Source organism: Sebastes fasciatus, chromosome 16 (assembly GCF_043250625.1).
Source record: "Sebastes fasciatus isolate fSebFas1 chromosome 16, fSebFas1.pri, whole genome shotgun sequence".
NCBI classification, from domain to species: domain Eukaryota; kingdom Metazoa; phylum Chordata; class Actinopteri; order Perciformes; family Sebastidae; genus Sebastes; species Sebastes fasciatus.
In genome coordinates, this window is record NC_133810.1 from 12602916 (window position 1) to 12630695 (window position 27780).

The 27780-nt window shown below is 39.5% G+C and overlaps 1 protein-coding gene across 1 annotated transcript; it reads right to left on the minus strand.

Annotated features, from left to right (window-relative positions):
* Nucleotides 1-1325: 1325 nt before the first annotated feature.
* On the minus strand, nucleotides 1326-27562 carry lars1b (leucyl-tRNA synthetase 1b). The gene is made up of 32 exons (XM_074610181.1): nucleotides 27422-27562; nucleotides 26196-26317; nucleotides 25628-25715; nucleotides 25412-25492; nucleotides 24905-25042; nucleotides 24593-24754; nucleotides 24281-24393; nucleotides 23859-23922; nucleotides 23659-23747; nucleotides 23278-23503; nucleotides 22264-22351; nucleotides 21201-21277; nucleotides 20899-20952; nucleotides 20665-20805; nucleotides 19975-20052; nucleotides 19072-19157; nucleotides 18673-18738; nucleotides 18358-18440; nucleotides 16824-16962; nucleotides 15562-15774; nucleotides 14913-14970; nucleotides 13712-13775; nucleotides 12447-12630; nucleotides 11290-11380; nucleotides 10588-10728; nucleotides 9812-9952; nucleotides 7182-7292; nucleotides 6866-6976; nucleotides 5493-5597; nucleotides 4417-4512; nucleotides 3915-4047; nucleotides 1326-2416 (listed from the first exon to the last, which is right to left on the minus strand). The coding sequence occupies exons 1-32, from the start codon at nucleotides 27425-27427 to the stop codon at nucleotides 2211-2213; spliced, it is 3555 nt and encodes a 1184-aa protein (XP_074466282.1). The 5' UTR covers nucleotides 27428-27562; the 3' UTR covers nucleotides 1326-2210.
* Between the last annotated feature and the right edge of the window lie 218 nt (nucleotides 27563-27780).

Below are 27780 nucleotides of genomic sequence, written 5' to 3' on the forward strand. Positions count from 1 at the left end.
CAGAGCCAAACCCCTGGAGCAGCTCTGAAACTGAAAGATATGATTGCAAAGTCTATTCTGTGCAACAATTAAAACAAAATGGAATTGGTAGATACATTTGTGACTTGAAATATAGTCGTACTACTCGTAAACCATCACTTTTTAAACACCCGGTTAGTGTGCCATTTGTGCCATTATCAAAACAAACTGAAATATGAGGCCTGAATTCACTTGCAAGTTGAGCTCCAACAAACATCCTTTTTTTTCCATGTTCCATACCATGTTAGTTGTACAGTATTTGGTTTCCGCTATAGGGCTGTTACTTTCACGTTAAACAAAGAAAAGCTCGGCATTTTTGCCTTCCTGCCTTAAGCTAACACTAGATGACCATTTCTTAACTGGGACCAGTTGCCAGGCTACCAACGGAGAATTACAAGCCACCCCCCCCCAAATTTTAGCATACAAACATGTGGGTAGTATCAATCTTCTTATTTAATACTCAGCAACAAAGTGAATAAGTGCATTTCCCTAAATGTTGAACTTTTCCTTTAAAGTTCCAGTGGTAGGATTTGGTACATCTGGTGTGGTTGCAGATTGCAACCAACTGAGTAACCCTCCGCTCACTCCTCTCTTTCCAAGACTGCGGTAACGCCGTTCGCCTCGCTCAGAGGTCATCCTTACCATAATAATATTACTTTAGGAGCAACGGAAGTCAGACGGCAGCACCACGGTTTTGCACTCCGCGGCTCACGTTACCAGTTTCACAAGCGTGTTGGAGAATGGCGAACTTCAGGTAACGTAAAAACAGTAGACATGAAGGACTCATTCCAAGTTAACGAAAACATAACAATTCTTAGTTTCAGGTGATTGTACACTAATGAAAACATAGTTATGTATATTATATTCCATTTCTGCCAATATACTGTATACACACTGTTCCTTTAAGAGTATCTTAACCTGGATGATAAGAAAGAACAATATAGTATTGCTAATATTTTATTTATTCACTCAACTGAAGGAGTTTATTGTCTATTCCATCTTTTTTCCATATCCCCACTCCAAGTCAGCAATAAATATTTCCTGTAGGTGTCTTTATGCTGAATTCTTACAACCTGTAACCCCTCACAGCTACACTTTGTTCACATAGTCTTATCAGAAGACTGCTCACACTGCAAAATCCTCACCATCTCCACTATAGGGGCAAAGATCCGATGGCTTCACCAAAACCACGACACACACTACACATCTTAATTCTTGTGGGAAACATCGTCGTCTTATTTATGTCCTTAGGAAAAAAATAAAAACAGCACGGAGAGGATAGCGAGAAACAATAAACAAGGAGCCTGAATATTTCATAGGTTTTATTATTTCTCTGCAAAGCCCAAGTCAGACAAGCACCAACCGCCGCTAGAAAATAGGGAAGCCGTCTGACAGGCTGACAAAACATGAGGGAATGATATGCCTCTCACCTTCGATGTATAAAACAACACAGCAGACACATTACCATCTATATGAAAACAACAGGCATTCAGGAGGACGCGGGAGCAGTGTCACAATGCAATAACGTTGGCCGGCGACAAAATAGGACATGATGGTAGATGTTTGTTCGTCGCCTTTAAAAAAAAAAAAAAAAAAAAAAACTTTACTTCAAAGCTTCATTATACAGATAACTGATTATTTATTTTGTCCTTTCAAACAGGAAAAACAGCAGCCCGTAGAGAAAAATTAAACTTAAACAGACAATGAAAAGACGGAAGAATACAAATTCTGGTGTCCCCCCCCCATACCAAATCCTTAAGGGAAAGTTTAACATTCAACATTGTTTTTTTTCCACACCATTAAAAGAACCTAATTTAAGTACCAAAGACCCATTAGACTCAGAATTCTATCGACGGGATAAAGGCCCTGAACCATCTCTGTTTTGTGCAGACCAAACCCAGATCTGTACTGTATGTATTTTTAAGGGGAGGACAGAATTTAAGGTCCCATTAGTTTCAGATATTCCCTTAGGTTGCATTTAGCAGTGAAAAGTTGCAACACACTGAGAACCTTTGTATCTGTCAAATCTAACACCAAATGGTGCAGAAACATGAATTATAAAACATACACATATGTCTGAGGCTGTAATCTATGGCTTTGAGTCAATCTACCCATTTTGTTGTAACATTTCATGATGCATGTGAGCCTTTCACAAATAACTCACTGCTGTGCCTGTGTGAGTGAATGTTACTCTAATGAACCAGATAAACCAGAGCGTCCCCGATGTCCACGGTGAGGCCGTTGTCGGCCAGAGTGACCCTCTTCTCCTCCAGATTGATGTCGAACACAGATTTGTTGGAGATGGGCAGTTTGCCCTGCTCCTCGTGTCCCAGGACAGGCACCCGGCGAGGCCCCAGAACAGGGTCCTCGTACCTCATCAACTTGACTCTGGACAGATCTGGTGGAGGGGAGGCAGTCAGAGGTGACGTGAGAGAGAGAATGAAAACAAAAGAGAGAGAGGGATGGGAGAAATACAGAAGAAGAGGGCAGGCGGTGGAGGTGATACATGTGGGAGGGATGAAATGATGGCGGGGAAAGAGTGCAGTGAATGTGATTGCATACACCTGCCAGTACGCACTTTCCTTTGATAAGTCCAAAGTCAGTTGGGAAATATCCACATTTGGATCAGCCTCCTATCCCCGCCCTCGACACGGCCACATTCAACCATAAATGGTCAGCGCAAAGCACCTCATGAATGTTTCTGCATAGAAAATGAGCCTGCTGATCGGTGGTTCTTTACAGGGAATCACGGCAACTACCGAGGGAAAGACCAAGAAAAGGAAGAAGTGCTTGTGGGTGAGCTGGTCCCTGAACACTCGTTCCCTCCTAATTCTTCCATTCACATAGTCCTCACAGTGCCAGTGCATCCATCAAGGTAGCATTACGAGTGTCACCCGCAATATTTATGTTTACAGCCGTTAAATTCTTGCGATCATTTTTGGAAGCAATCAATCAGTGGTATCCCTCCACCGTGGGATATCATTTGAAAATGGAAGTTTGATAGGGGAACACAATTTATGTATGACCAACTTGGCCTGTATTATGATTAAGACTGATAACGAAGATATGGAGTGGAACGATTGTGCGAGAGCTGTCGCTGGCTTTATTTCCACACTTTGCACAATCCGTACTGTTATGTGCAGGTGGTGCAGATGTGCCGGAAATGAAAACTAAACTCGTACTTGGTGATACAGTATATGCACAGGATTAGAAGAAAACTATTGACGCTCTGTTTCTGCAGTTCTTAAATGCTATTTGATGTTTTCTTGGATTTCTACAAGCAATGATGATGATTTAAACAGCTGTGTGAATGTGCAAACATCCAAATGTAAGTAGCCAACAGTTAATTGATCAACTGCAAATTCTCCCCTTGTCTTGCATTTGAGATCACATCCTATTGAAATAAAAATGGAAAAAGAAATACTGTTGCATAATACATATTGTTACATCCTTTACCATACTGATCTAATATTCAGGACATGCTGCCCCAGCTCTAAAACTAACTAAATAGAAAAAGCTAGGAGTTGGTGTTTTTCAGGTCCTAGTCGTTGTACACAATGATGGCAGATAGGAACGAATGGAAAAGGCTTGGAGTTATAACGTGGGACAATAGCTCCAGGCCAGATTCAACTGTTGGACATCAGTTACATAATACATGTCTTAGTTAGCTGAGCCACCAGGACACATGATGTAATTTATTCCACCAAAAAGATGAACAATCTGTGCACACCCTGTAAACTTTGACTCGACGGCTCAATGACATTTCCATCAAAACTGAGTAAATATTTTCCTCCTCTTTAGATTATAACCCTCATTTTTGTATATTAACAGACCTATTTTAGGTTTCCTAATCATAGTTTATGAATCTCTGCCGTCCATCCATTTATCTCACTAACCTTTAATGAGTCTGTTGACCTTGGCTAGCCGACGGATGATGCTGTCTCCGCTGTCCCCCTGTCGGATCTCGACTTTTGTGGAAAACTGGCCGTTGCTTGGCTGAGGGTTGACCAGGGACACGCACACTCCAGGCTGGGGACACAAATGCACAATGTCATTGTCGATTTGAGTGCACAAACAAACATTTTGCTCGTCGGGGTCACACAGACACTCCTGCTGCAGAAGGGATGCACACAGTTAAACAAGCAGCTACAGAGACAAACACACAAAAACAAGAACATATGCAAATATGCAAAAAAAAAAAAAAAAAACTGGTCTTAAAAGCTGATAATTCAGTAGGTGACTGAAAAAGAAGCGTACTCCTGCTCTCTAATACACGCACGCACGCACGCACGCACGCACGCACGCACGCACGCACGCACGCACGCACGCACGCACGCACGCACGCACGCACGCACGCATTGCTTTGAGAGCAGCCAACGCACAGCCAAAAGCATTTACCTCTGATCGGAAAACACTGAATGGTTTCCCCGGGCAACAGTCCTCCTTCACTTTGTCGTCAGCCTCAGATGCAAACAAGACGTCGATCTGCTCCAACTGTAGGGGATGTGAAAAGGAACGATATTCAGCCACCATCAGATAGTGTGTATACAGGTGTGTTTGGTATGCACACTGGCAAACACTGGTGGTGTTAAACCAGGCTCCTGCAGAGATCACAGACTTAACATTTGGCTTTGACTCTAATCTCTCACACATTCCTAATCAGGGATGGTGTTTAAGTTTGAGACAGAGTAACGGGATTGTAAACTAGTTAAGAAAAAGTGAGGAAAAGTAACAAAGTGCCCATAGAAACTTCTGCAACATAAACCACTTCTCTGCTGCCACCATCCAACGGCCACCTTTCAAGCTCTGAAGTGTGTGTTACGATGGAGTGTCATTCAAACCAGTTCAAGTTTGGGAGGTAAGTAACACATCACCCTTTTTTTTAGTCCTACATGATAAAGCATATTTCTCTATCAATTTGTCTTTTTGTGTGGCAACTTATCTTTAGCTATGATCCATCAGAAACATCGGAATTGGATTCAGGGTATTAGTTTGACGTACAGTTTTTCTTTCTGTGGTTAAATCTGTCCCGGTTTCGCAAAAGTATCTTTTTACTTTTCGACTCTGCTAAGCTTCTGTGCAGCAGACAAAAGTATTAAGGGCTTTCCTGACTGACAGCCGAGCTCAGGATCGTCTCAACTGACTTTTGCAGAAGTAGCGAAACTCAGCTTTAAAGCTTTTTGAGGAAACCAAAATGCTGCAACTGCATGTTAAAGCTCGGCATTGTGAAAACAAACAGAACCTAATGAAGTGAACTTGTTCTGTTTATTGCTCACATTTGAGAGGATACTGAATTAAATATACTGTTAGGGTGGAGATGTTTTTTGCTGCTTGGGGTTGTTGTCTAACCTCAACAAATTTAGTATTACATCTCAAGTTTTTAACTCTGTCAGGCGTGTTTTCTGACACTTTTGGAGTGGGATCATCCTTAAATGTCATGTGTGATTTTAGGAGTGTTGCATCACAAGACATACCTCTAGAGAATTGGTTAAGTAGACCAGATTGTCCATCACAACTACCCGCTCATCAAACTCCAGCTCCAGATCCAAGACCCTGGGCCCGTTCTTCTCCAGGCTCTCCTACAGAACACAAAGCAGAACCCAAAAAGTCTGAATCAATCACACAGTACAAGCATGAATGAAGGAGATGAACTCTCCTGAGGAATGATCAGGAAGTTAACATATTCAGGTTTTAGTTTATAATTCAGCATTATGGAGAAATGTCCTGGTTATGCTAATTCTTCCACTATGAGATTATTGTCATTTCTACCATCCTGTCGTTCCCAGATGTATTTAGTGAATGCTGCTATTAGATCAAAAGAACACATTAACTAGAAGTGATGCAGTTTGCAATGTGATTTTAATCTAATCTGAAAGCAAAGCAGCCAAAAAATGAAAGGTTGGAATAAGAATTGTGGACAAAGACATAGATGTGCAGTCAAGCTGTTGATGGGAAAAAAACAATGTTTTCAAATTTTCACGAAACAAACATAAGAACAAGCTGAGGCAGCCAATCAAATGAGTGTTTTGTACTCTTTCAATCAATACAATCTTCTTTTTTGGAATTTCCTTGCAAACACTGTTGTTCAAACAGTATTGCCTACGGTTTTGTCATTGTTCAACACAAAAAGGAATAATAATAGAAAAAAAAAACTGCTTTTGAGAGATGCAGGCTGAACTCTTTCAACAGAATTACCAGGACGGACTTTGGACCAATCAGAAGCAGAGCTGTGCACAAAACAAAAGATAAGCCTCCTCGAGTAAACAGCTGCTTAGGTGGTAAACAAAATTGAACAATGCAGAGAAAAAAGAGCTATGAGGGTGAATGTAAAAAATAAATAAAAATAAAAATAAATAAAAAGCCCTGCATTCAAAATATTACTCAAGTAAAAGTACAAAAATATTATCATCACTATGACCTTAAAGTACCAAAAGTACTTAAGTAAGTATTTCAGAATAATATATATTATATTATTGGATTAGAATTATTGATGCATTAATATGTTCATCACTTTAATGTTGCAGCTGCTAAAGTGGAGTTAATTTTAATTACTTTAAATCTATAATAAAAAACATCTTCATTTATTAGTTGATTTCATTTTGTATTACTAATCTCAATCTGCAAAGTCACTAAAATTATTAAATGAAATAAACCTTAAGAGAGGTAAAAAAAGGCGGTATTGGATTCAGCAGATACTCAAGGTTGCGGTATCTGTTATCGGTATCGGACATGAAAAAAATGGTATCAAGCCATCCGTAATATAGAGGGATGGAGAAAGGACAGGATGTGTCTTTAAACAGAGGCACCAAAGCGTCTACACTGTCACCCTGACTTCCTCCAGATTTACCTTCATCATGGCTACAAACGGCATGACTCTCTTCATGTATTTCTTCAGTTCAGGCAGGGCTCCCAACTCGCTCGCTATCACTTTGTTGTCTGGAAGGGCTCCGTTGTTGCTCTGGACAGACACCCGAGAAAAAAAACAAGACAGGTAAGACATGCAAACAAACAGGAACAGAGAGAGAGATTTACTGGGTAACTGCACAGCACAATCATCATTTAAGTAAGTATTTAAGTAAGTCATCATTACGCCATTGAGTGCTTTTGCATGTACCGTGTAAAAGATTACCGCTGTGTGTGATTGTTGTGTGTTAGTTTGTCACCTTGTAGTGCTTGCCGAGCAGGGATAAGGCACTGTGCTGCCATGGAGGGTAGCTCTTGGCAACGTAGATGTTGCAGTGGGAGGGCTTGGCCGGGGGCTTTGAGTCGCCTTTCTGTTGGGAGGAAAACAGCACAAAAAAGGAGCATTTGAGATTCATGTCATGTATCCATAGTCAGGTACATAACACTTTGATGGTTTTGCTTTTATTCAATACAGTGACAGCATATATGTCGGGGGTGGGTGGCCTCAAAGGGAAGCAAACAGTGCGTTTGGATTATTCAAGAAGCAAGCTGTTTTTGTGTGTGTGTGTGTGTGTGATCTTCTACAATGAAGAGGATCTGTGAACTTATCTTATGTGACAGCTGTCAAGTCTACTCTAGCCCTGTACTGTGTGCACACTTGTATGTGTGTTTCCATGTCCTGATGTGACATTACATTATAAAAACCTGCCTCCTTAACATACATGTATGAATACATTATACTATTATTATGATTAAAAGACAGCCTCTTCCATCATTCCCTGTCTCCTTTTCCCCCCACATCATCCTTCCATCTTGCCTCCATGGCAACAAAGCATTTACAGCAAATCGATAACAGCGGTCTGGAAGCCTGAGATATCGGCTGTCTCAAATCTCGTCAATACTTGTTTTGCTTTTCTCCCAGCTGCCTAGAGCCACTTATCGAAGTGCCAAACTGTTAACAAACAATAGATTAACTTTCCTGCTGTGAACACAACACAGGCTTAAGTCTTCAAGTCATGGCATGGTCTAGAATGTATTTATGATATTGGGCTATATTATTAAAATGTACTTATGTTCTTAGACCCTTGATATACAGGATAATGTGGCAGAAAAAAGAGGGGGACAACATCGATAATCTACAAATGCTGTGGGTGCAGACGATTAAAAGGGCGATTCCTACATATTTTGTATGCATGAATGGAAAAATCGAGAGAGCAGGATTCAAGTAGACCTCATTTTTTGTTCGGAACAATCTATAATGTGCAGCATTCAATGGGAAATTATATGACAGTAACTCAATCATATTTCCTGTTTTTTTACATAAGAATGTCACCAACATGACGCCAGAATAAACAGCAGGGTTTTCCCTACTGGTTTTGTTTTATTTCTGTTTTATCTATTTGGGATATTTGAATATATTACTTTTCACATTCCAATAACATTGTCTGAATATCTTTAAGAATAAAACAAGTTCATTGCTCTTTTAATGGGTGTACTTGCATTATTATTAGGGTTGCACGATTTTGATGTTTTTCAGCCGATAATTATCTGCTTCTCACGGCCAATACAGATAAAATCACCGATAATTTCACATTTTTGTATTTTAAAAATAAGTTCATAACCTGTAGTTTATGCACACCTGAGGGTAAGAGAAGCTAAGATTTAGTGAGCAAAGATGGATGATTTAATATCCCATAGCTCGGACCTAACCAAATATAACTGACATCACTTTTGTTAACACAACAAAAACAGTTCAGACTCTTCAAATGTTCATTTATTTTTCTAACAAAGTTCATAAAAAATATGGTATTGCAAATTGCAATCATGTTGTCTTCCTCTGAAACTGTGAAAAATATCCACACCGGCGACGACATGTTTGGCTCTCTAGTCAGCATGCTGCGCTTGTTCTTCTTCTTCTTCTGTGTTTATTTGCGTTTCACGAACCAACTTTAAAGTTGCATAATGCCACCTATTGTATCGGAGTGTGTAGACGCTGCTCTTGTTAAGTCAATGACAGCAATTTAGCTTTTATCAGCCGATAATTTATCAGCAATAATTTCATTATCGGAATAATACATAATAATATTAATAAATAAATTTCCCATCAACAGCTAATAATATATCGGGTCCCATGTATATTGTGCATCCCCAACTATTATGCTAACATATTAGTGGCATAAAATGGTCTTCAAATGACAATAATATTGTTTATTGCTATTATTTCTGGGACAATATATGGTCCAACAAAAGTAGTTATCGTGACAGGCCTACAATATAACAAGGTAATTCTTTTATTCTTGAAATAGCTGTTTTTTTTATCCAGTTCCAAGCAGATAAAATGCAGATTTAATAAGCTGTGAGTCAAATAAATACGTCATTGCTCGTTTTAATTAGCAAGAACAAAAACAACCAGATAGATAATCGTTTATCTAAACAGCAAATATGTCATTCAACAAAGCTTAAACTTTAGTTCTTGGTTTTAATTAGTCTAATTATTTCTAAACCTTAATAGACTCAATAAGAGTTGAGAGTTTGTTAAACAGATTGTATACTGGATTCAGATATGATAAAATGCTATTGAACCTCAACTCTACTTTACATATTTTCAAGCTGTTTTTATGATTTTCTGCCTCATTGTGCTCCTCATCAAACAACATTAAAACTGTTACCTGAGGGAGAAAAGACTCTCGACACAAAGCTGCCTCCGATTTAATTACAAAACTTAACGCACTTTGAGACAAGTGTTGGATTTCATAAAAACTATTTAAAAAGGAAAGCAATCAATTCTGAAAATCCATATTCATTTTCAGAATTACTTTAAAAAAGTCATTACGGCAGTGAAGTAGAGTGGCAGTGAACCATGTGAAACAACACTGACAACATTTCTTACTTTGCTTTTGGGGGGCTGCATGTACGCTTTGAGTCGCAGTCGGAGGTCGTGTGCGGTCTCCATCAGGTACTGAGAGGAACGGATCAGAACCTCGTCTACTGGACCCGCCACAGGCCACGATGCCTTCATCAGAGAACCGGTCTATCAGGGAAAAAGAGAGGGGAAAGACTGCTGTTAATGCACGCCTGTGGAGAACAAAATAACAAAACTAGGCATGCACCATATTAACTGTGTGTAAGAATGCCAGGCTGATATGTGTGTACCACCGTGTCCACTGAGTGCCTCTTAGCTCTTTAGCTAGCGGTGCTGAACACGATTGGAGAAAACACTGGCGGTGGGGCTTTTGTTGTTGCTAAGCGACAACCGGAAAAAAAAAACATCTCCAGAGAAGCAGCACTCTTTCATATTCATAAATTCGAGTGTTAAAAATATTCTCGTCTCTCTGTGCTGTTGGGAGCGTGCAACAGCGTGTGCATTCCTTTCATACTGATGAGAAGCCCAAAGTGAGAAGACAGGCTCCTGGTGGACATGTACGCAAATGAGCAGCGGGGAAAAAGTACTACTGCAGACCTACATGAAGTGTGTTATCTCAGCTTGTTGTTCCCAGGTGTATTCGTGAATGGAAATGTTACTTTCACGCAGTATTTCAAGTATAAAAGCGGAGAGATAAACATGAAAGACAGAAGGGACGAGTCACATTTGAACCCATGGTCTGAGCACACAGGCAACTCAGAACATGAAACTCACATTATGATGCCAACTCCATATTTTCTTACCTTGCCAAGCAGACCCCAAGTGTACTCACAAAGGTGAGGGCAGATGGGGGCCAGCAGCAGAGTTTGTCGCTCTATGAATTTGAAGACAAGGTCTCTGTGCATGCCCTCGATAGCAAGCTCACGATACTTATCTTTGGCTGCCTGCATACAAACACAAAAACAGTTTACAGGGTCATCATCATGTTATCATTTTATTTCTAAACTATCCCAGACACTATCTTCAATCCAGTGAATCAGGGCTGCAACTAACGATTATTTTCATTGTCAATGAATCTGTTGATGATTTTCTCGTTTTTTGGTCTATAAAATGTTAGAAAATGGTGAAAAATGTTGATCAGGTAGGTACAAGCATAGTCTGTATAGCTGTCTCACAGCAAGGTAAACCGGTGAAAATATTCTAAATATAGCATACACTTTAATTGATATTGATTTTTTTTAGGTGAGCCTTTCTTTTAGGAGGCTAAAATACATTTTGCTGCCGTTCCAGTCCTCAGCAGTACTTTGCTTTGGTTCCGTGCTGGTACTCCTGTCTGTTTCTCCAAACTGGGGGCGGTGCGACTGTCATCTACTGTAGGTAATACACTGACTATGGATAAGTACCTCATACAACCCCAATTCAAAATACCCGAACTATCCCTTTGATACATACAGATGATTAAATTATGCATTAGAGAGCATTTATATAATGGACATTTTATTTACCTGGAACTCAAAGAAGCCACTCTTCAAAGCCTCCTTGTACATCATCCTGTCATAGTGCTGCTCCGTCTTCAAGATGCCGGCATTCATCTCGCTAGACAGACGGGACACAAAATCCTTACTATCAGTCTGCGAAGCCAGTTTACCATTCACTTTTTCAAACACAAATTCACACTGCAATGCAACATCAATGTCAATCAAATGAATCTCTCTACTCTTTAAAACCTTGTACATGAAGCTATGTTCCTCACCAGTGCTAAACATGGTATCAATAATGTATTTCTGCTCATTATAGACTAGAGCTGAAAGAATTTGTAGACCCATTGCGAAGTTGATTGAAAATTAAACAACAATTTTTATAATAGATTAATCTCTTAGGCCCTAATCAGAGAGAGCATGTTTTAGCAGCCTGGGGCGGCTTATTGTAATTGTTTTCAAAGAGAGTGAAGTGTTTTGAGAGCTGTTTTTGAGTTGCCGAGTGTCTAACGTTTTGCCGCTCTATGCGCCTCACGCTTTTGCAGGAGCGCCCTGAACGACTCGAGTTGAACAAAACTCAACTCAGAGTGGAAAAGCGCCCGATGTCATTAGCGTTTTTTTCTCATTGTGGTGACTCTTGCTGGATACCCGGGGCTATATGACTTTATAAACTGTAGTTATCATGATCTGAACACAAAACAGCAGGCCTAGATGCAAATCGGTGTGGTGCTTGAGATTTCGGTTCATTAACTTAAAGTGTACTTTTAACAGGTACTTTTTAATCGGGTAGCTTACAATTCGTGGTTTGTGTTAAGCTAAGGCTAGCACTCATTCTAAATTGATAGTTACAATTCCAAACTTTGGTGTCTGGGTCTCACAATGAGCATTTGCCCACTTTACACTTTATAGACTCATTATTTCAAGCTCATATTTCTCTTTATTAATTTAACTGCCGATCCATGCTTCTCATATCTATTCCTCATTCATCCGTTGACATGGCAAAGACCCCGTTGTTCAAGGATGGTGAGTTATCAAAGAGGAAAATCAGCTCTGTATTCTCCGTCTCCTTGATCTCAAAACCCAAGTATATGGCCTTGCTTAATGTGATAACCAAAATCATTTCTGAGAGTTATATATCTCGGTATCTGCAATACCACTCTCTCTTAATTAATTCCTGTACCTACCTGTCAAAGACTCGATCATTGAACGTGTCTGCAGGTCCTGTCCTCAGGTTGTTCTGGTTGGCAATCATCTCCTTCACCCACTCCACCCAGGTGTAGAGGCGCAGGATGCCAGCGTCAGCCATGGTCTCTACAAAGTTGGCGTCCTCCACCGTGTCACCGGCATCAGCTAGAGCCAGACGCATACCTGAGAGAGGAAATGCACAGGTGTGTTTAAACAGCATGAAGTACAGGTACAATATAACGTGTGATTAGTAGTTTCAGAGAAAAAACATTTGCATGGCCAATGCCTCCATTCTCACCGTTGCCTTTGTAATTTGCTCGACTTAAATATTCAACAATATGGGTCCCCTTAATCGTTCGGTACACATGCAAACACTAAACATAGCACAGCTTCTTTTCTCTTCTGCAAACTACTTCGACAGCCAGGTGAAGTTCAGAGGCTTTGTGGAAAAAATTCTGCAGTCTGAGAAAAACTTCAAAAAAATACCCAGCAGACATCACTCCAAGCTCTTAGACAGGAAGTCAACTTAATACATCTATCTGCTGTCAGTCCATGACGATTTTGTTTTTACTGCCACAGCAGGGCGGCTTCTAGAGACACAACAGACACATCTATCTATTATTCAGCTTTTTTCAGAACATAAATAAAAACAGAGGGTAGGAATAACAAACAAAAACAAACAAACAAACAAAAAACGAAGGATGGATCGACTAATCCTGAGGTAAACTGAGGGTTAATCTATGTCCCTACCAGGTATAGATGGCCAAGATCAGATAACTATAGCTAGAAAACACATTTTGCTGTCCTGTGGAGAGACCAACAGGAGGGACGGACGATCATGCAAATACATGATAATTGATTGGAACATTAATAGCAATAATATCATTAACTGCTGGACCTCAATTAGTTGCTTCTGATGGGGGAGATCATGTTGAATACACACTGCCTTACAGGTTACACTTTGATTTAAGCATACGTTATTAATTAATACAGAAACTCATTACTTACAGTGCAGTAAAAGGGATCTGATTGATAGAATAACAACACCTCGGCTATCTAATGAAGATGGGGTGTTTTCTAATTATCTTCAAGACGGGATAAAAGATGCTTATAGTATAATCAAGTGTAATGGCCTGTGCACTATGAAAACACTGTTCTATGCGTAGACCTGATGTGTTTTGTCTCCCACGTTTCAATAAAACATGATGAGAGTAAACGATCAGAAACACAGGAGGGAGATAAATCAAAAGGAAAGCGAGTGTACCGTCTGCTGAGAACTTGTCAATGGCTTGGCAGAGAGTGAGGAAGTTTCCAGTTGATTTGGACATCTGGTGAACAGAAAAACAGATGTTAGCAGCCAGAATCTTTCAAGCATGTCCACCCACACAAGTTCATTACAGAGCTGAGTGGAATAAAACCGTGGAGTCACAGACTGTCTGTGTTTAAATCAACAAAAAAGAAAAAAACAAGAGCAAATCAGCAGCACATTCAGTAATTAAAATTCTTAACAGCATCAAACAACGGCAGTTAATTACTGGCACATAAAGAGAAGTGTTTCGATACAAAGGTTTGCAGCGAAATATAACAATATTAAAATTGTTATTCAACGTTTTCGGTAACGCAGACAAAAGACCAATTCAAATGGAACCAGACCTTTTCTCCTGAGATTAAAAACTTTAAAAGAGACCGTTTGGATGTTTTGAAGAGGGGTTGTATGAGGTACTCATACATAGTCAGTGTATTACCTACAGTAGATGGCAGTCGGCATGCCCCCAGTTTGGAGAAGCAGACAGAAGCATGGGCAAGGGAGTAAAGCAATGTATCTGATTGATGGGGGCGGCAGCAAAATGTATTTTAGCCTCCTAAAGAAAGGCCCACCTAAAATAATCAATATCAGTTTAAGTGTATGCTATATTTACAACATTTTCATCGGTTTACCTTTGCTCTCAGGCTATACAGTCTACGTTTCCGACGGGGAACTAAAGCTGTTATCTATGCTCTCGCCAAGCAACCAGACTCCATTGAAAAAAAACAATAATTCTACCACGCAGAACACGGGAGTTGCTGCTATACAGCTGCCTTGATTAGTTAGTTTGTTTGTGGTATTGTCTGACTTTGGTTAATTCGGATCCACCAAAGTCACACAATAGCGCAGGTGAAAATATTCTATATATAGCGTACACTTAAACTGATATTGATTTACTAAGGTTAAAATGCTAAATACGTTTTGGCCACCGGCCCCGTCCACAACAGTATATATCTTTGCTCCCGTGCGGTAATTCCTGTCTGCTTCTCCAAACTGGAGGCGTACCGACCGTCATCTACTGTAATAATACACTGACTATGGATAGGTACCTCATACAACCCCACTTCAAAAGACCCAAACTATCTCTTTAATATCACATTAAGAGATTCATAATTATTTTAACAGATTCATATTTCCAAACCATTAATATTTGACACACCTTTTCAGAGTTGAGGAGCAGATGTCCATTGGCTCGCACTGCTTGTGGCCACTTCCCACTGTGAGAGAGAAAGTTCTCATTACTGTCATCATCAACATAATCAAGTTAACCCTAATCCAATGCTCACTTTTTAAAATATACCATTTCCACAGCAGAACAAACGCACATTAAGACTGGGGGATATGTTTAAATCATCATCATCATCATCATCATATTAATGAGGGCATTTTTTACCATTATTGATATGCATCTCCATTTAACAAATGTATGCAACATCACATATCAATTAATAAAATAAATGGTTAATGCAACTAATCATTCCTCTCATAGACTCCCGTGATAAAATGTATTTTCAAAAATGAATATAAAATAAAATCACTATATGTCGTATAATCTTGTCAACTAACTGGAATGGAAGTGTCAATCTATTCCTACAGTCCATCAAACTTGTAGGAAACTTCACCCAATTAAAAAAATCCACTGAGCAAATAATCACTAATATAAATGAAATTACCATCATGCTAGAAAAATGTACACTTCTCTCCTCAAACACAGACTCTCTGCTTCGATCTTAAATTGCCTGAATGCTATGAATCCTAGTTCATTTGCTCTTACTCTCTGTACTGGTGAATCAAGTAGGCAAACTCACTTGTCTCTGGGCCACATAGCCACATGGTTGTACAGGTAATAGGACAGGTGGTTGGGCACCAGGTCTTTGCCAGACACACGGACGTCCACGGGGTACCAGTACTCAAACTCCCTCCTCAGCCTCTGGAGACGCTCTTTAGGGATGTCTGTCTTGGGGAAAGGAGACGTCTTAAAGAAGATGAAGTCCCAAACCTCTCTGGTCATCTGCTCCGGCCTGTGGGAGTGAAAAAAAAGAGACAAGTATGGTCAAGGGTAGAATGAGGGATGAATTGGGTTGAATCAAGGTGAAGAAAAATGCAGCATTTGACAGTGTTTCACTCCTCTTTGCCGTTTTATCTTAGTCAAGGAAGAGATTTGAGGATTCTTGGGGCGCTTTCACAACCCATAGTCTGTTTGGCTACTCAGAATCAGAGTGAAATTTATACTTTGGGTTTATTTTCTATTTAGTCTGGTTTGGTTTCACAGTGCACAAATTAAAGCAGACCAAATTTTTAAAAAATGATTTGCTGAGGGGCGTGCACAAAGGAGCGAATTTATCTTTTTCGTCTCGAGAGCTGCCACTTCTATGCAGGGAATCGCAGACATTGATATATTGCGTGTTATATATTAAGTGTTTTCACTTTGACTCGGCACTGATCTACTGTGCGCACAAATCCCTTCTTCCCCAGTTTATCTCGAATGACTTTATAAACGTCACTATTTTTGTGGACTTTATTTAGTATATTCTGTATAGTCTTTTTGGCCCAGATGTCAAGCAAACAAGTCAGTCCTCTCCCAGTCATGTTAACCTGTTGTTTAATTGTGTCTATTTGCACACCAGAGTACAATCACCTCCCAAACGAACCGCACCAGTTTGATTAAAATAGACTAAATGTTGGCTTGTGAAAGCGCCCCTTAAATGAACATTGAGCTATGAATTGATTTTTTTAAACTGTTTCTGAAACGCAGCATTTGTCATTGAGTGGACATTTTATCTATTTATTTTATTTCATGGATGAATACCGAGCGACAAATCGACTTTGTCTGCAAAGCCAACACCTGTCATTTGAAATGATTACTTTTAGTTATTAAACTGGACTCTTTTCTCCCTCCAGAGAAGCACGTCTATGGTTGTTTTGAAGGCAGAGAGAGAAGGACGAGAGAAGGAGAGTAGACAGAGTAGACAGAGTGAATCAGTTAGGGCTTAATCCTTGTTTATTCTAGTGTGTAGGCATGTGTGTGTGTGTGTGTGTGTGTGTGTGTGTGTGTGTGTTGGGTCCATACTTGATGCCCAGTGGTGAGGCTCCCTGTCCGTTGAGCACGCCTCCCTGGAGGAGGTGGGCTACGGTGTAGTAAGCCATGTAGATGGTGGAGTCCGATAGTGACTCAATCAGCCACTGCTCGTCCCAAGGCAGCCGCGTTCCTATGGTAACCAGGAGGTGTACACACACACACACACACACACATACCCACAAATCCAGAGACAAAGAAAGACACACAACCATGGGAGAGAAAGCAAAAGAGACACACAATTATTAAGGAAGACAATTGTTGTCTCCTCTGAGCTGACACAATCTTTTGTTGCATTTGCCATCTTGTCAAGCTGGTTACATTCTAGTGCCAAGAAAAACACTAACACAATGGAATAAGTCCTGGGCTTCATTGTGTAATCCTTGGCAAACGAGCTAAGAAGTAAATCTTTTATTGTGAAATAAACTAAACTAAAACTTAACTCAACCTGCTGCTCTGACAGACACCAGCAACTCGTTTTTTTCACTCACTGATTTGCTGCTTTTCCTCAAATTTTAATTTTGGTAATTTTTAGGAGAGTGTGTGGGGGGAGGGGGGGTTCTACTCAATCAGCCTCAAATGCACTCAGCTCATGTTTTTGTATTTCCAGTGAGCTCCTATTGAGATCTTTTACCAGCTTTCAATGGCTAACGATACAAAATTACTGCAAGCTTGAGTAGTAATCAATTTTCACAAGCAGTAGCTACATAAATATGAGATCTGAGCAACATTATATATGAAATGTTAATAAAATCAAATAGAAAATAAATGCATCTATTCTTGCACACCCTATTTTTCATTAATTTGAATTTAACTTCAGAGAAATACAAATAAAAAACACAATATATGACACAATTAATTAACATATTTTAAAATTATTTTCATTAACATCCAAGAAGTGTATACTTTGGGACTGGGTACAGTCTGTCTATGGCTCATGGGTTTCTCTGCATGAAAAACAGAATCTACATATCTTTTCTCTGTGATCACTTAAATCAAACACTTCATTTGCATCTTTACTTCTGAGCTTTCAGTGTATGAACTATGTTTGTTGAGGAAAACTGTGAAAATAGTAGTATAAGTATGTAGTATTTTTTGCTTCCACAAGTGAGACTGCCTGTCTGGTATGCAGGTTGGTGAAACTTTGTGCTTCATATTCTGAAAATGTGTGGGGAGATTTCTACAACAGGCCTAGACTGTACTGTATGCCAGCTGGCCCTCAGTCTGCATCTATTCCTGACTGTATGAACAGAAAGGCTGACATTTGCTAGGAGCTTTATCATCAGTCCTCTGTCTCCATCTATAGACCAAAAACATCAGTCATACACTAGTTAAAAAAAAGTCCTGTTCATCTTTGGCAGGGTGGTACATTTTATCTCAATACAAGACACAATATTACTTTTGAAAGATGCAGCAATGATAGCAGCAACAGAGTTGTATATGTCACCTATATTAATAGTGACTGCTGTCCTGACACAATCATTCACACACACACACACACACACAAACTATAGAGACAAACGCTCACCAAGTCCGTAGGTACGAGAGCAGGCGTGCTCCTGTAGCCAGGCCAACGTTGCCTCAAAGTTTCTCCTGGTCTCCTCACAGAATCTGTGGAGTGTTGTGCAAAATAGAGATCAATAAAGTAGATGCAGACTTTGGCATGATACGATTTGTTTTCAGTATGATAGTAAAAGGCAATAAAGTAATGGAATTAATTTTCTACACTCCATACTAGATTGTCTACACCTTCACAGGAGCCCTCACAAGTACGGACAAACACTGCACAGAGATAAATATGACAGGGAAAAGAGTTTGATAAGTCAGAGGTCTTGTGTCTTACGTCTCCAAAGGCTTGAGGGCTTCATTGGCCTGCTGCTTCCACTCTGCATCCCCGTAGTCCAAATACCTAAAAGACACATATAACATTAATGCAAATCAAAGAAAGCTCAAATGGCATGAGACATTATACTCTTGAAAATACAGACCATTTTCAATCGGGAAATGGCCACGTATAGTCATAATTTATTCAAAGTTTCCTATTTTCCTAATCCTATTTAACAAAGAAAGCAACCTCACAAGAAAAGAGAATGTTTATATTGACTCATTTTCCCCCTAGCTTCTAATCACACTGCCATGCAGCTTTAGATCCACTCTGATAATTCCTTCCTGTTACAAATAAAACACACTTTAGGCTTCATAGTATACCGATTTTTGCAATCAGAATTCACGTGGCACTCACCACTGGTCACAATGCGCCACCACACATTCATCAGCTGAACGCGACATGACCTGTTTTTCTGGCTCCATGTAGATCATGGCCTCACCCTGTTATAAATTGTTACAGAGCCAACATCATTACAGGTAAATATAGATCAAACATCTGTCATACATGGCATGTAATGAACTCTAGGGGCGCTTTCACAAGCCAACTTTTAGTCCGTTTTAATTGAACTCTGGTGCGGTTCGTTTGGTGCGGTTGTGAACACGTACTCTGGTGCAGACCAAAACAACCGCTTCGAAGCGAACTGTAGAGCGGTTTGATTGCAGTGAGAACATAATCCGACCCAATTGCAGGAAATGAACCCGCCGGGGATTATGGGCTGCTTGCTCGGGCATTTGTTGAGATGGACACAGATAAACGACAGGTTAACATGAGTGGAAGAGGACTGACTTGGACCTCTGCAGAAGTCCGATGTTTGCCACATCTAGGCCGAGGAGAACATACAGAATATGTTAAATAGAGTCCAAAAATAGTGTCGTTTATAAAGTAATTCGAGATAAACTGGAAGAAAAGGGATTTGTGCACACAGTATCGAGTCAAAGTGAAAGAAACTTCAGCCCTGGTCCTTCGTACACGCGCCTAAGCAAATGAATTTTTTTTCATTTGTGCACTGTGAAACTGAACCAGACTAAATATTAAACGAACCAAAAGTTTCAATTTCACTGATTCAAATTAGCCAAACAGACTATGGCTTGTGAAAGCGCCTTAACATACAGTGCACACAAACATAAGAAACAAAACCAAACACAATCCAGGATAAAGTCAGAATTTAAATCTGTTGAACCTCATGTTATTTTATTTGAATATACTTTATTTTTTTCTTTGACTTTTTTTTGGCATTAGAAACAAAGAATGTCTTACCCTCTCAGTCATCATCTTCTGGATGGGTTTTTTGACATCCTGGACCTTCTGTCCCTTGTAGCCGTCAACCAGCATGATCTGAGACCGGAATTCATTCACAGAGACATTTTCATTCACGCTGCTGATGCAAGTCATTCACTTTTCTGACAGTCCATTCAACAAGAAGTGGGTCATGTCTCTGCAGTGCATTCTACGATCACAAATTATCCTAAACTGCTCAGTGGGATGACGCGTACTCAGTGTACACATATGAAATACGTTCTGCTTGATGTGCTGTTGAGTGGCCCCTTGCGGTGCTTATATTTAAATTCTTATTTCATTCGAATTTACAATCTGCTGACAGTGAAGGCAGCTGAATTTGTACATTTTAACATGACTCATGTCATAATGTTGTGACAGGAAAAAAATAGGCTTAACAAAAATATTTATATTCTATGCCCCGTCTCTGTGTCATGTTGTACAAATTCTTGCTGTTATGCAGTTTTTCAATAGTATACAGAACCAAACTGTCTGAGGGCAACACGTAGCCAATAATCAGTCAATTAATAATTTAGTCTAGCCTGAATCACTTGGTTTGTGTCTTGGCGAGAAATCATACAAGCTGCAAACATAAAGTTAAATTCACAGAGGGGTTGCGTTTTGCTGACCTATGCAGTTGTTTTTAATTTATTAACCACTGAGTCGACTCACCCCTTCGTAAAATCCCTTCAGGTAGACTTTCTCCTTGGCTTCAGCCAGCTTCTCCCTGTCATTCTGGCTCTGGATCTTCAGCTCATCACACACCAGAGGAGCGGATAGGTTCCCGTAGCCCGGTATCTCTATGATGGGGATCTGACATGTGCATACAAACACACACACTCCATTAAGCAACTCGGACTGAATTTGTTCAATGCAACTTGACTGAAACCAAACAGATCAGCTTACCGGCTCAAAAGGCAACACCATCTTGTCCTCAATTCCATACTTCTCCCGAAGAGCCTGTTGGAAATGCAAACATTTAGAGCCACAATGATCAAATGCAAACAGTCGTGTATGGATGCGTCTTTTAATGGTCACAATTTGTCCTAATTTAACAGCACCATCTGTTACACCATTTCCAAAGCGCACTTAAACCTTAAGTTTCAGATGGGCTCTGTTTCTGTTTCTCTGCCGCAGACTTCATTTGAGGTATAGATGCCTTCCTGAATGGCAGCACAGTAGAAATGTTTAATGGTTTGTAACCTCACCTGTTTTTTCTTGATGTCTCTGAGAGCAGCGATGTCATCAGGAGCATCAGAAGGCACACTGGTAACTATCCCCGTACCTGAGGAAAACATAGAAAAGGCAAAAGGCCAACACATGAAATGTATTTTTGTACACCAGGTATTAGGTTTCTCATTCTAATTTACATTATTAACATCCAATGCTATTGCTACTACATTTCTTCAACTGCTGAGGAGATACACTGGAGCAACTAACTGACTGCGAAGAGGGGGAAGAACAAATAAAAAAGAGCTAACAGGTTGTCCCAGATTCACCCTCGCTCATTGCTCTCCATAACCCTTAAAACCAGGATGACGCACCGGGCACGAGAGATTCGTTCTAACTGAAATTCTGACATTTCGATGTAGTCATTCAGAAATTCCAATTAAGGCTATTTACAAAATATCATCAACAGGACACCTGAAAACACAACAGACAAACTACACCCCTCGAGCACCACAGACCAGAAAATAGATAGTACTGACTTCTACCAGAACAGAGGCGCTCTGGGTGCAATTAGATCCATTTTATATGTTTACAAATGTTCTCCCTCAGGTCAAAAAAGCAGCCATTATTTCCATCCTTTGACATCACAGTACAGCACTTTATAAATTCTAGGGTGACCTTGTCCTGCTATTTTGAGACTCCCCTTTTCCAAAAGATTATCGAAGACGAGGAGGAATAAGGGATAAAGCTCGGTGCAGATTTTCTGCAGAAAGTAATACCTAAAAGCGGGAATAAATTATCTATATTTGATACACAGATATAAATACATCAGCATTTTTAAAGCAGCGTCTGTTGAACTATTCACCAACTGTCAGATACATCTCACTCAAGGTCAAGTTGGCACATAAAAAAAGGGAGAGCAAAGTGTCCCCACTCAAAGGTATTCTTGACTGCTGTGAGTGACAGTGGCAAAGAAAACTTTCAACATCTAAAACACTTTGAGTGCCTTGAAAAAAACAAACAAACAAAAAAAAAATCTATCAACGCAACTACTCTGAAGAAATTTATCTTTGCCATGTTTCCTAACTTCTGGACTCGTACCTTTGTCCTCCTTGATGGTGAGCATGGGCAGAGCATAGATGACCTTATAGGAGGTCAGAGGAGCACTCAGGGCACAGCCAAGGACATCCTAGAAAGAGACAAAAAAGATGCAGAGCGTGATTTGATTTACACTGTGAATACACAAGCATCCTACCTGGTGCTGTTTAGAGAATGTGACTTCATTATTCCAGGGTAAAAGGAAAAGAGAGCAGAAGTAATACATTTAAAGGAATCAATTTTGCAGGTTGTTTGCGCCATAATCATTAGACGTGTCCCTCCAACTGCCTTTAAACTGCTAATTTACCTCTTACTTCCATTAAAATTCACACAATACTGTCTTGCTAGCCTGTTGTGCTCTTTACTTATCATACTAAAGGGGTCAATAGGACCCATTGATTACGTAAATGTGGTCTTTAAGAAAGAACATTAAAAAATTTTATACTTTATGCATCCCTCAACCTCAAACAGAAAAACTCATTAACAAGGGTGATAAAAAATCAGCAGCAAAATCATTGGCACTCAGCAGAAATGTCTGTCTGAACTGTACAACAATCAGCTGATAAAGAAAGCAGAATCCATAATTTCAGACAGTGCCCACCCCCTGCAGTCAGAATTTAAGTTTCTGCCCTCTGGTTCCCGCCTCAGACAACCATCAGTCAAAACTAACCGATACAAATTCTCTTTCATACCCTCTGCCATTTCACTGCTCAACTCTGTAAAGTACAGTCAGCATCAGCACTTCCACCCATGTCTGTTCCTTTCTTCTTTTCACTAACTAATATGGTAATGTTGTAACTCTTTTAATGTATTTTGTCTTATGTGATGAGCTGTTGTTGTTATTGCTACTGCGGCAAAACCAATTGCCCCTCGGGGACAAATAAAGGTCTTAAACTTGAACTTATAGTGATGTGTGTAATTTTTCAACTGTGGGCCTCACAGGGTTTAAGTCTTCGTTGCCTGATATGAATTTTAATTTATTTGCAGCTGAAAGCGAGAAACACACAAAGTGAGTACCTGTCCCAGTATTTCCATGACGAGTGGCACCACTCCATTCTCTTTGGTGAAGCCCTGGTAAGACATGTTCCTGGCAGACCGATTGGTGCTGATGAAGATGTCTCCCCTGGCCGTCTCAAAGGCAACATACTTCATGTCGGGCCTCACCCAGCAGTTGGTCTGGCCGAACATGGTCTCTGGTCTCAGAGTGGCAGCCACCAGGAAGATGTTTTTGCCTTTCATGGCGCTGTGTGGACGACAGCATTAACACTATTTCTGTCTCAAAATTAAGAGTTGGTGTGTTTATCAAGATGAGAATTATACTTAAGTGCATGTCAAACTTGTCTGTGGTGTAGTATCCTTCCTTTTAAATAAGGCAGTTCAGTGTTTGTAATGTGTTACCTGCTATAAAAGACTTTGGACTTGAATTTTGCCGTGTACGGTTCGATTATTTTCATCTTGATGAGAGTGTACTCCTGAGGTCCAACTCCCTGCAGGTGAAGACACATATTAGTTGGAAGAAAAAAAGAACAAAACACAGCTCTCAAATCATCTCAATCATCACAACTAATGCATTATTTCATTGAGCTAGGGAAGTTTACCTCTCCTGTCTGCCTGTCGTGGTCCATGCATGGCTGTCCATCCCTGGGGGAGTAGATGGTATACCTGCAGAAGAGTCGGGGACGGTCACAATATATTACTGAAAGAACACGCAACGCCAAATGCAAATTAAACTGCTTGAGAGTAAAAAGGCAAACTTTAACATCAGTCATCTACCAAGGACTTCATTTTAAATATCCACTTTGCTTTTACCCACATGAGAAGAAATGACATTGGTACAGGACATTGTTTCAGGCAAAGACAGTTCAACTGATCCTGATAGCAACAAAGACAACGTGTAAGACATTATCATATCACATAATGTGGGGCACGTCCCACTTTACTTACTTTTCTCTATATTACTACAACGACAGTGCTACAGAACAAGTATAACAGTCATATAGAAACCTCTAAACCTTCTCACCTTTTGCCAAACTTGATCTTTTTTCTTTCCTTCAGTGTGATGAACTGCCACCTGACGAAGGAGTCATAAAAGGGGTTCACATCGGTGGTGATGAATGAACGCCTCCAGTCCACCTGGGAAGTGATAACAGGACACCAGGATTTAGGCACAATCGACTAAATGGATAACGTGATTATCCTCAGGGCCAATAAAAGGTGAATGATGAATTCCAGGTATCAAACAAAGGTATCGCTTAAAGAGTCATAGGTAAAGACATGGGTACAGAAACATAACAAAGACAGTTATTTGAGATATATTATTACAATTAGTCACCTTGACTCCCATTAGTTTGAGGTCTTTGACAGCCAGAGGAGGGAAGTACTCCAGCCAGTGTTCAGCATTGGCAAACTCGGTAATCTCGTGGTCATTCAGGCCCAAAGACCTCATAATGTCCCACTGGAAAGTGGCAGATCCAGATTTGGCCACTGCTTTACTCTAACAGAGGAAAAAGAAAAATAGGGATGAAAATAATATAAATTGAAAAACATACCCTTTGTGAATGCTGAACCAAAAGAACTTAGAATAATAAGCCCTGGTTGTTTAGTGACAAAAACATTCCATCAATCTGGTCCCTCGGATCCTCACCTTCTTGCCCTTTGCTTTGTCCTTGATGATGAATTCATCAGATGTCTCTGGCTTCTCCTTCTCCTCTTCCTCCTCGTCTGGAAACTGTGGAGGGTTTCCGTACACCTCCATCTCTCTCTTCAGCTTGTCTGCACAGGCCTGGTGGACACAATATGCATGTATGAATACCGGAAAGAAGGAAAAGGCAGAGTGTGCGTGTGTGTGTGTGTGTGTGTGTGTGTGTGAGGGGGTTGAAGACGGGCATGAATTACTAAATGTTGATAAAGTATAATATCAGCAAAAATTAAATACTGGCTAAATGAATGCCACATGTTTTGTTTCCTTTAATTGTGCAGGTAAGTTAAGAAAAGGATGCAGGTGGTGACAACTTGCATATTATTTCTTGAATGAAAAGTGGAAAGATTATGTTAGGCAATGTTAATATCATAACTGAAATAACTTCCACCTCTGTTTGTCATTGCAACTACACACACACTTATGTGATGGACTGAAAAAAATAACACTAACCTTGATTGGCATTCCTGTGCAGTGCAGCCCGAATGGGAAGAGGCATTTCTTCCCTTTAAGAGCCTGGTAACCAACTGCAAACTACAAGAAAGAAGTTGAACAGCAGCAAGTCAGAGACCAGTGATCATAAATTGAATATTTGCATCTTAAGTATCTGTCATAGGTGCAGACTGAAGAAATTAATTTCTCAGCGTTCATCTCTGTCTGCACACTTACCTCACACTTTGACAAGCTGAATGTGTGACCAAGGTGCAATCGGCCATTCATGTAAGGGTAGGGGAAGGTGACAAAGTACTTGGTTTTGCTGGAAGGAAGAAGAAAAAAAAACAGTTAATGAAAATGTGTATTTGAGACCAAAAAAGATTTCATATCTAGTATCTTTCTTGAGCAAAGTGCCATGAACTGGGAAATAACATGGGGCAATCAATAGTTGTTTCAAAGGCTCACCCTTGGTAAGTTAACTGCACCACACAACTTAAACTTCAGCCACACTTGCACTAGTTTTTTTTTCTTCCCAATGGTAACAATAGACATTATATACCTACTATAATACCTATTAAGAACACTAGGTGCTAATAGTTGCATATCAGGAAGAAATCAACTGAAGGAAGTACACCTGTAAAACTGCTCTGACATTCCTGAGTACAGCAATCTATGTGAATTGCTTTCTTCACATTGGTCTTACATATTGAACTATTCCTGGGTCAAGTGTGTGAAAGAGAGTACCTAATATACTCTTTAGGAATACATTATATGGTCCTTCCCCATAGTAGCAGATACTCACTTTGTGCTTTCTCCAACTGTTGTTGGTGCATCTTGTTCAAATGCCTTCTCCTTCTCCCATTTCTCCTGGATCTCTAGCTCAATCTTTCTCAAAAAGTCCAACTTTGCTGTTCCCTTCCGCTCCTTTGAATACAAGGACAAGAAAGATGATAGTTAATTTCATTTCAAAATTTATTTCGAACATTTAGAATACAAAAAAAAGAAAAAAGAAAAAATAAAGAAAAAGAATGATCATACCAACAAGTGGACAGTCAGTGTTTACATACAATTAAAAGCGTAAGAAAAATAAATTGTCAACACTTGATGCCTTGATTTACATATTCGAAAAGGAGTGAGAAGAAGTATAAACTTATTTAATCCCACCCCTTCTCCATAAATTAATTATTAATAATTAACCAGCTTCAAAATTGAGCCATACATATACTCTAATTAAATTTTCCTAAATTCCTTTATTATTTATAATTATTCTAACTATAATTATTACCTTTAATCCGTGTCATACAGAAATATAAATGACATTATTATCCTTATCAAAATATAAATGTTATTAATCCAGAATTCATTACTTATAATATAACTTAATAACAATACCAATTCATTACTTACATATTTATCTTAATCATATTGACTATTTGTTATCTTTTCTTATATGCGCAAATTCTTATTTATAATATATAATATATAATAGTAATAGTTCACTAGAGAAAAGCCAGTGACTTACAGTAATAATAGCTGCAACTGAGCTGAATACACATTAAATATACATTAATTATTATTAATAAATACATAAATAATAAATATTATAAATACATATATTATACCTATTAAATATTATAAATACAATTCATTACTTACATATTTATCTTGATCATTTATAATATACAATAGTAATAGTTCAACTAGAGAAAAGCCAGTGACTTACAGTAATAACTGCAACTGAGCTGAATACACATTAACTTATTTGATAAAAACAATAGACTTAAATGAATCAAGTAACCCGAGAGTAATAGCATATATATAACATATATAAATGTGTTTAAAACATCTGTAATCTGGTCCCAGCTGTGATTTCTTTCAGGTCTATTTCTGCAGTTGCCTCGACAACTAGCTTATGTTAGCTCACTGAGCTAATAGCTACAGTAAGTTAATGAGACATAACGTAGCCACTGCCTATAAACCAGCATTAACATCCCTAAACTGTAGTTTTAAAAGGAGCATTGGACCTACCGTCATGTTGACCCAAATTACGAGCAATTAACTATTCTATTGTTTAGACTAAGAAGAGACAGTAGAAGTAGTTTCCAGTTTGACAAGGGAAACCCACGCCACCGATGCCTGGCTGATGACACCACGACAACCAGCCTTCTCGCATGGCTTTTTGGGAAATGCAGTCCGAAGAACATTTCAGTAGTGATGGGAATTCAGGCTCATTTTTAGTGAGCCAGATCATTTGGCTCAGCTCACCAAAGAAGAGCCGGCTCTTTCGGCTCCCAAACGGCTCTTCATTTTTACCACTTCTGCCTTTTATAGTTCAGCCAAATTTAGTGCTGTTTTGACCTATGATTAGTATGTGTGCACATATATAT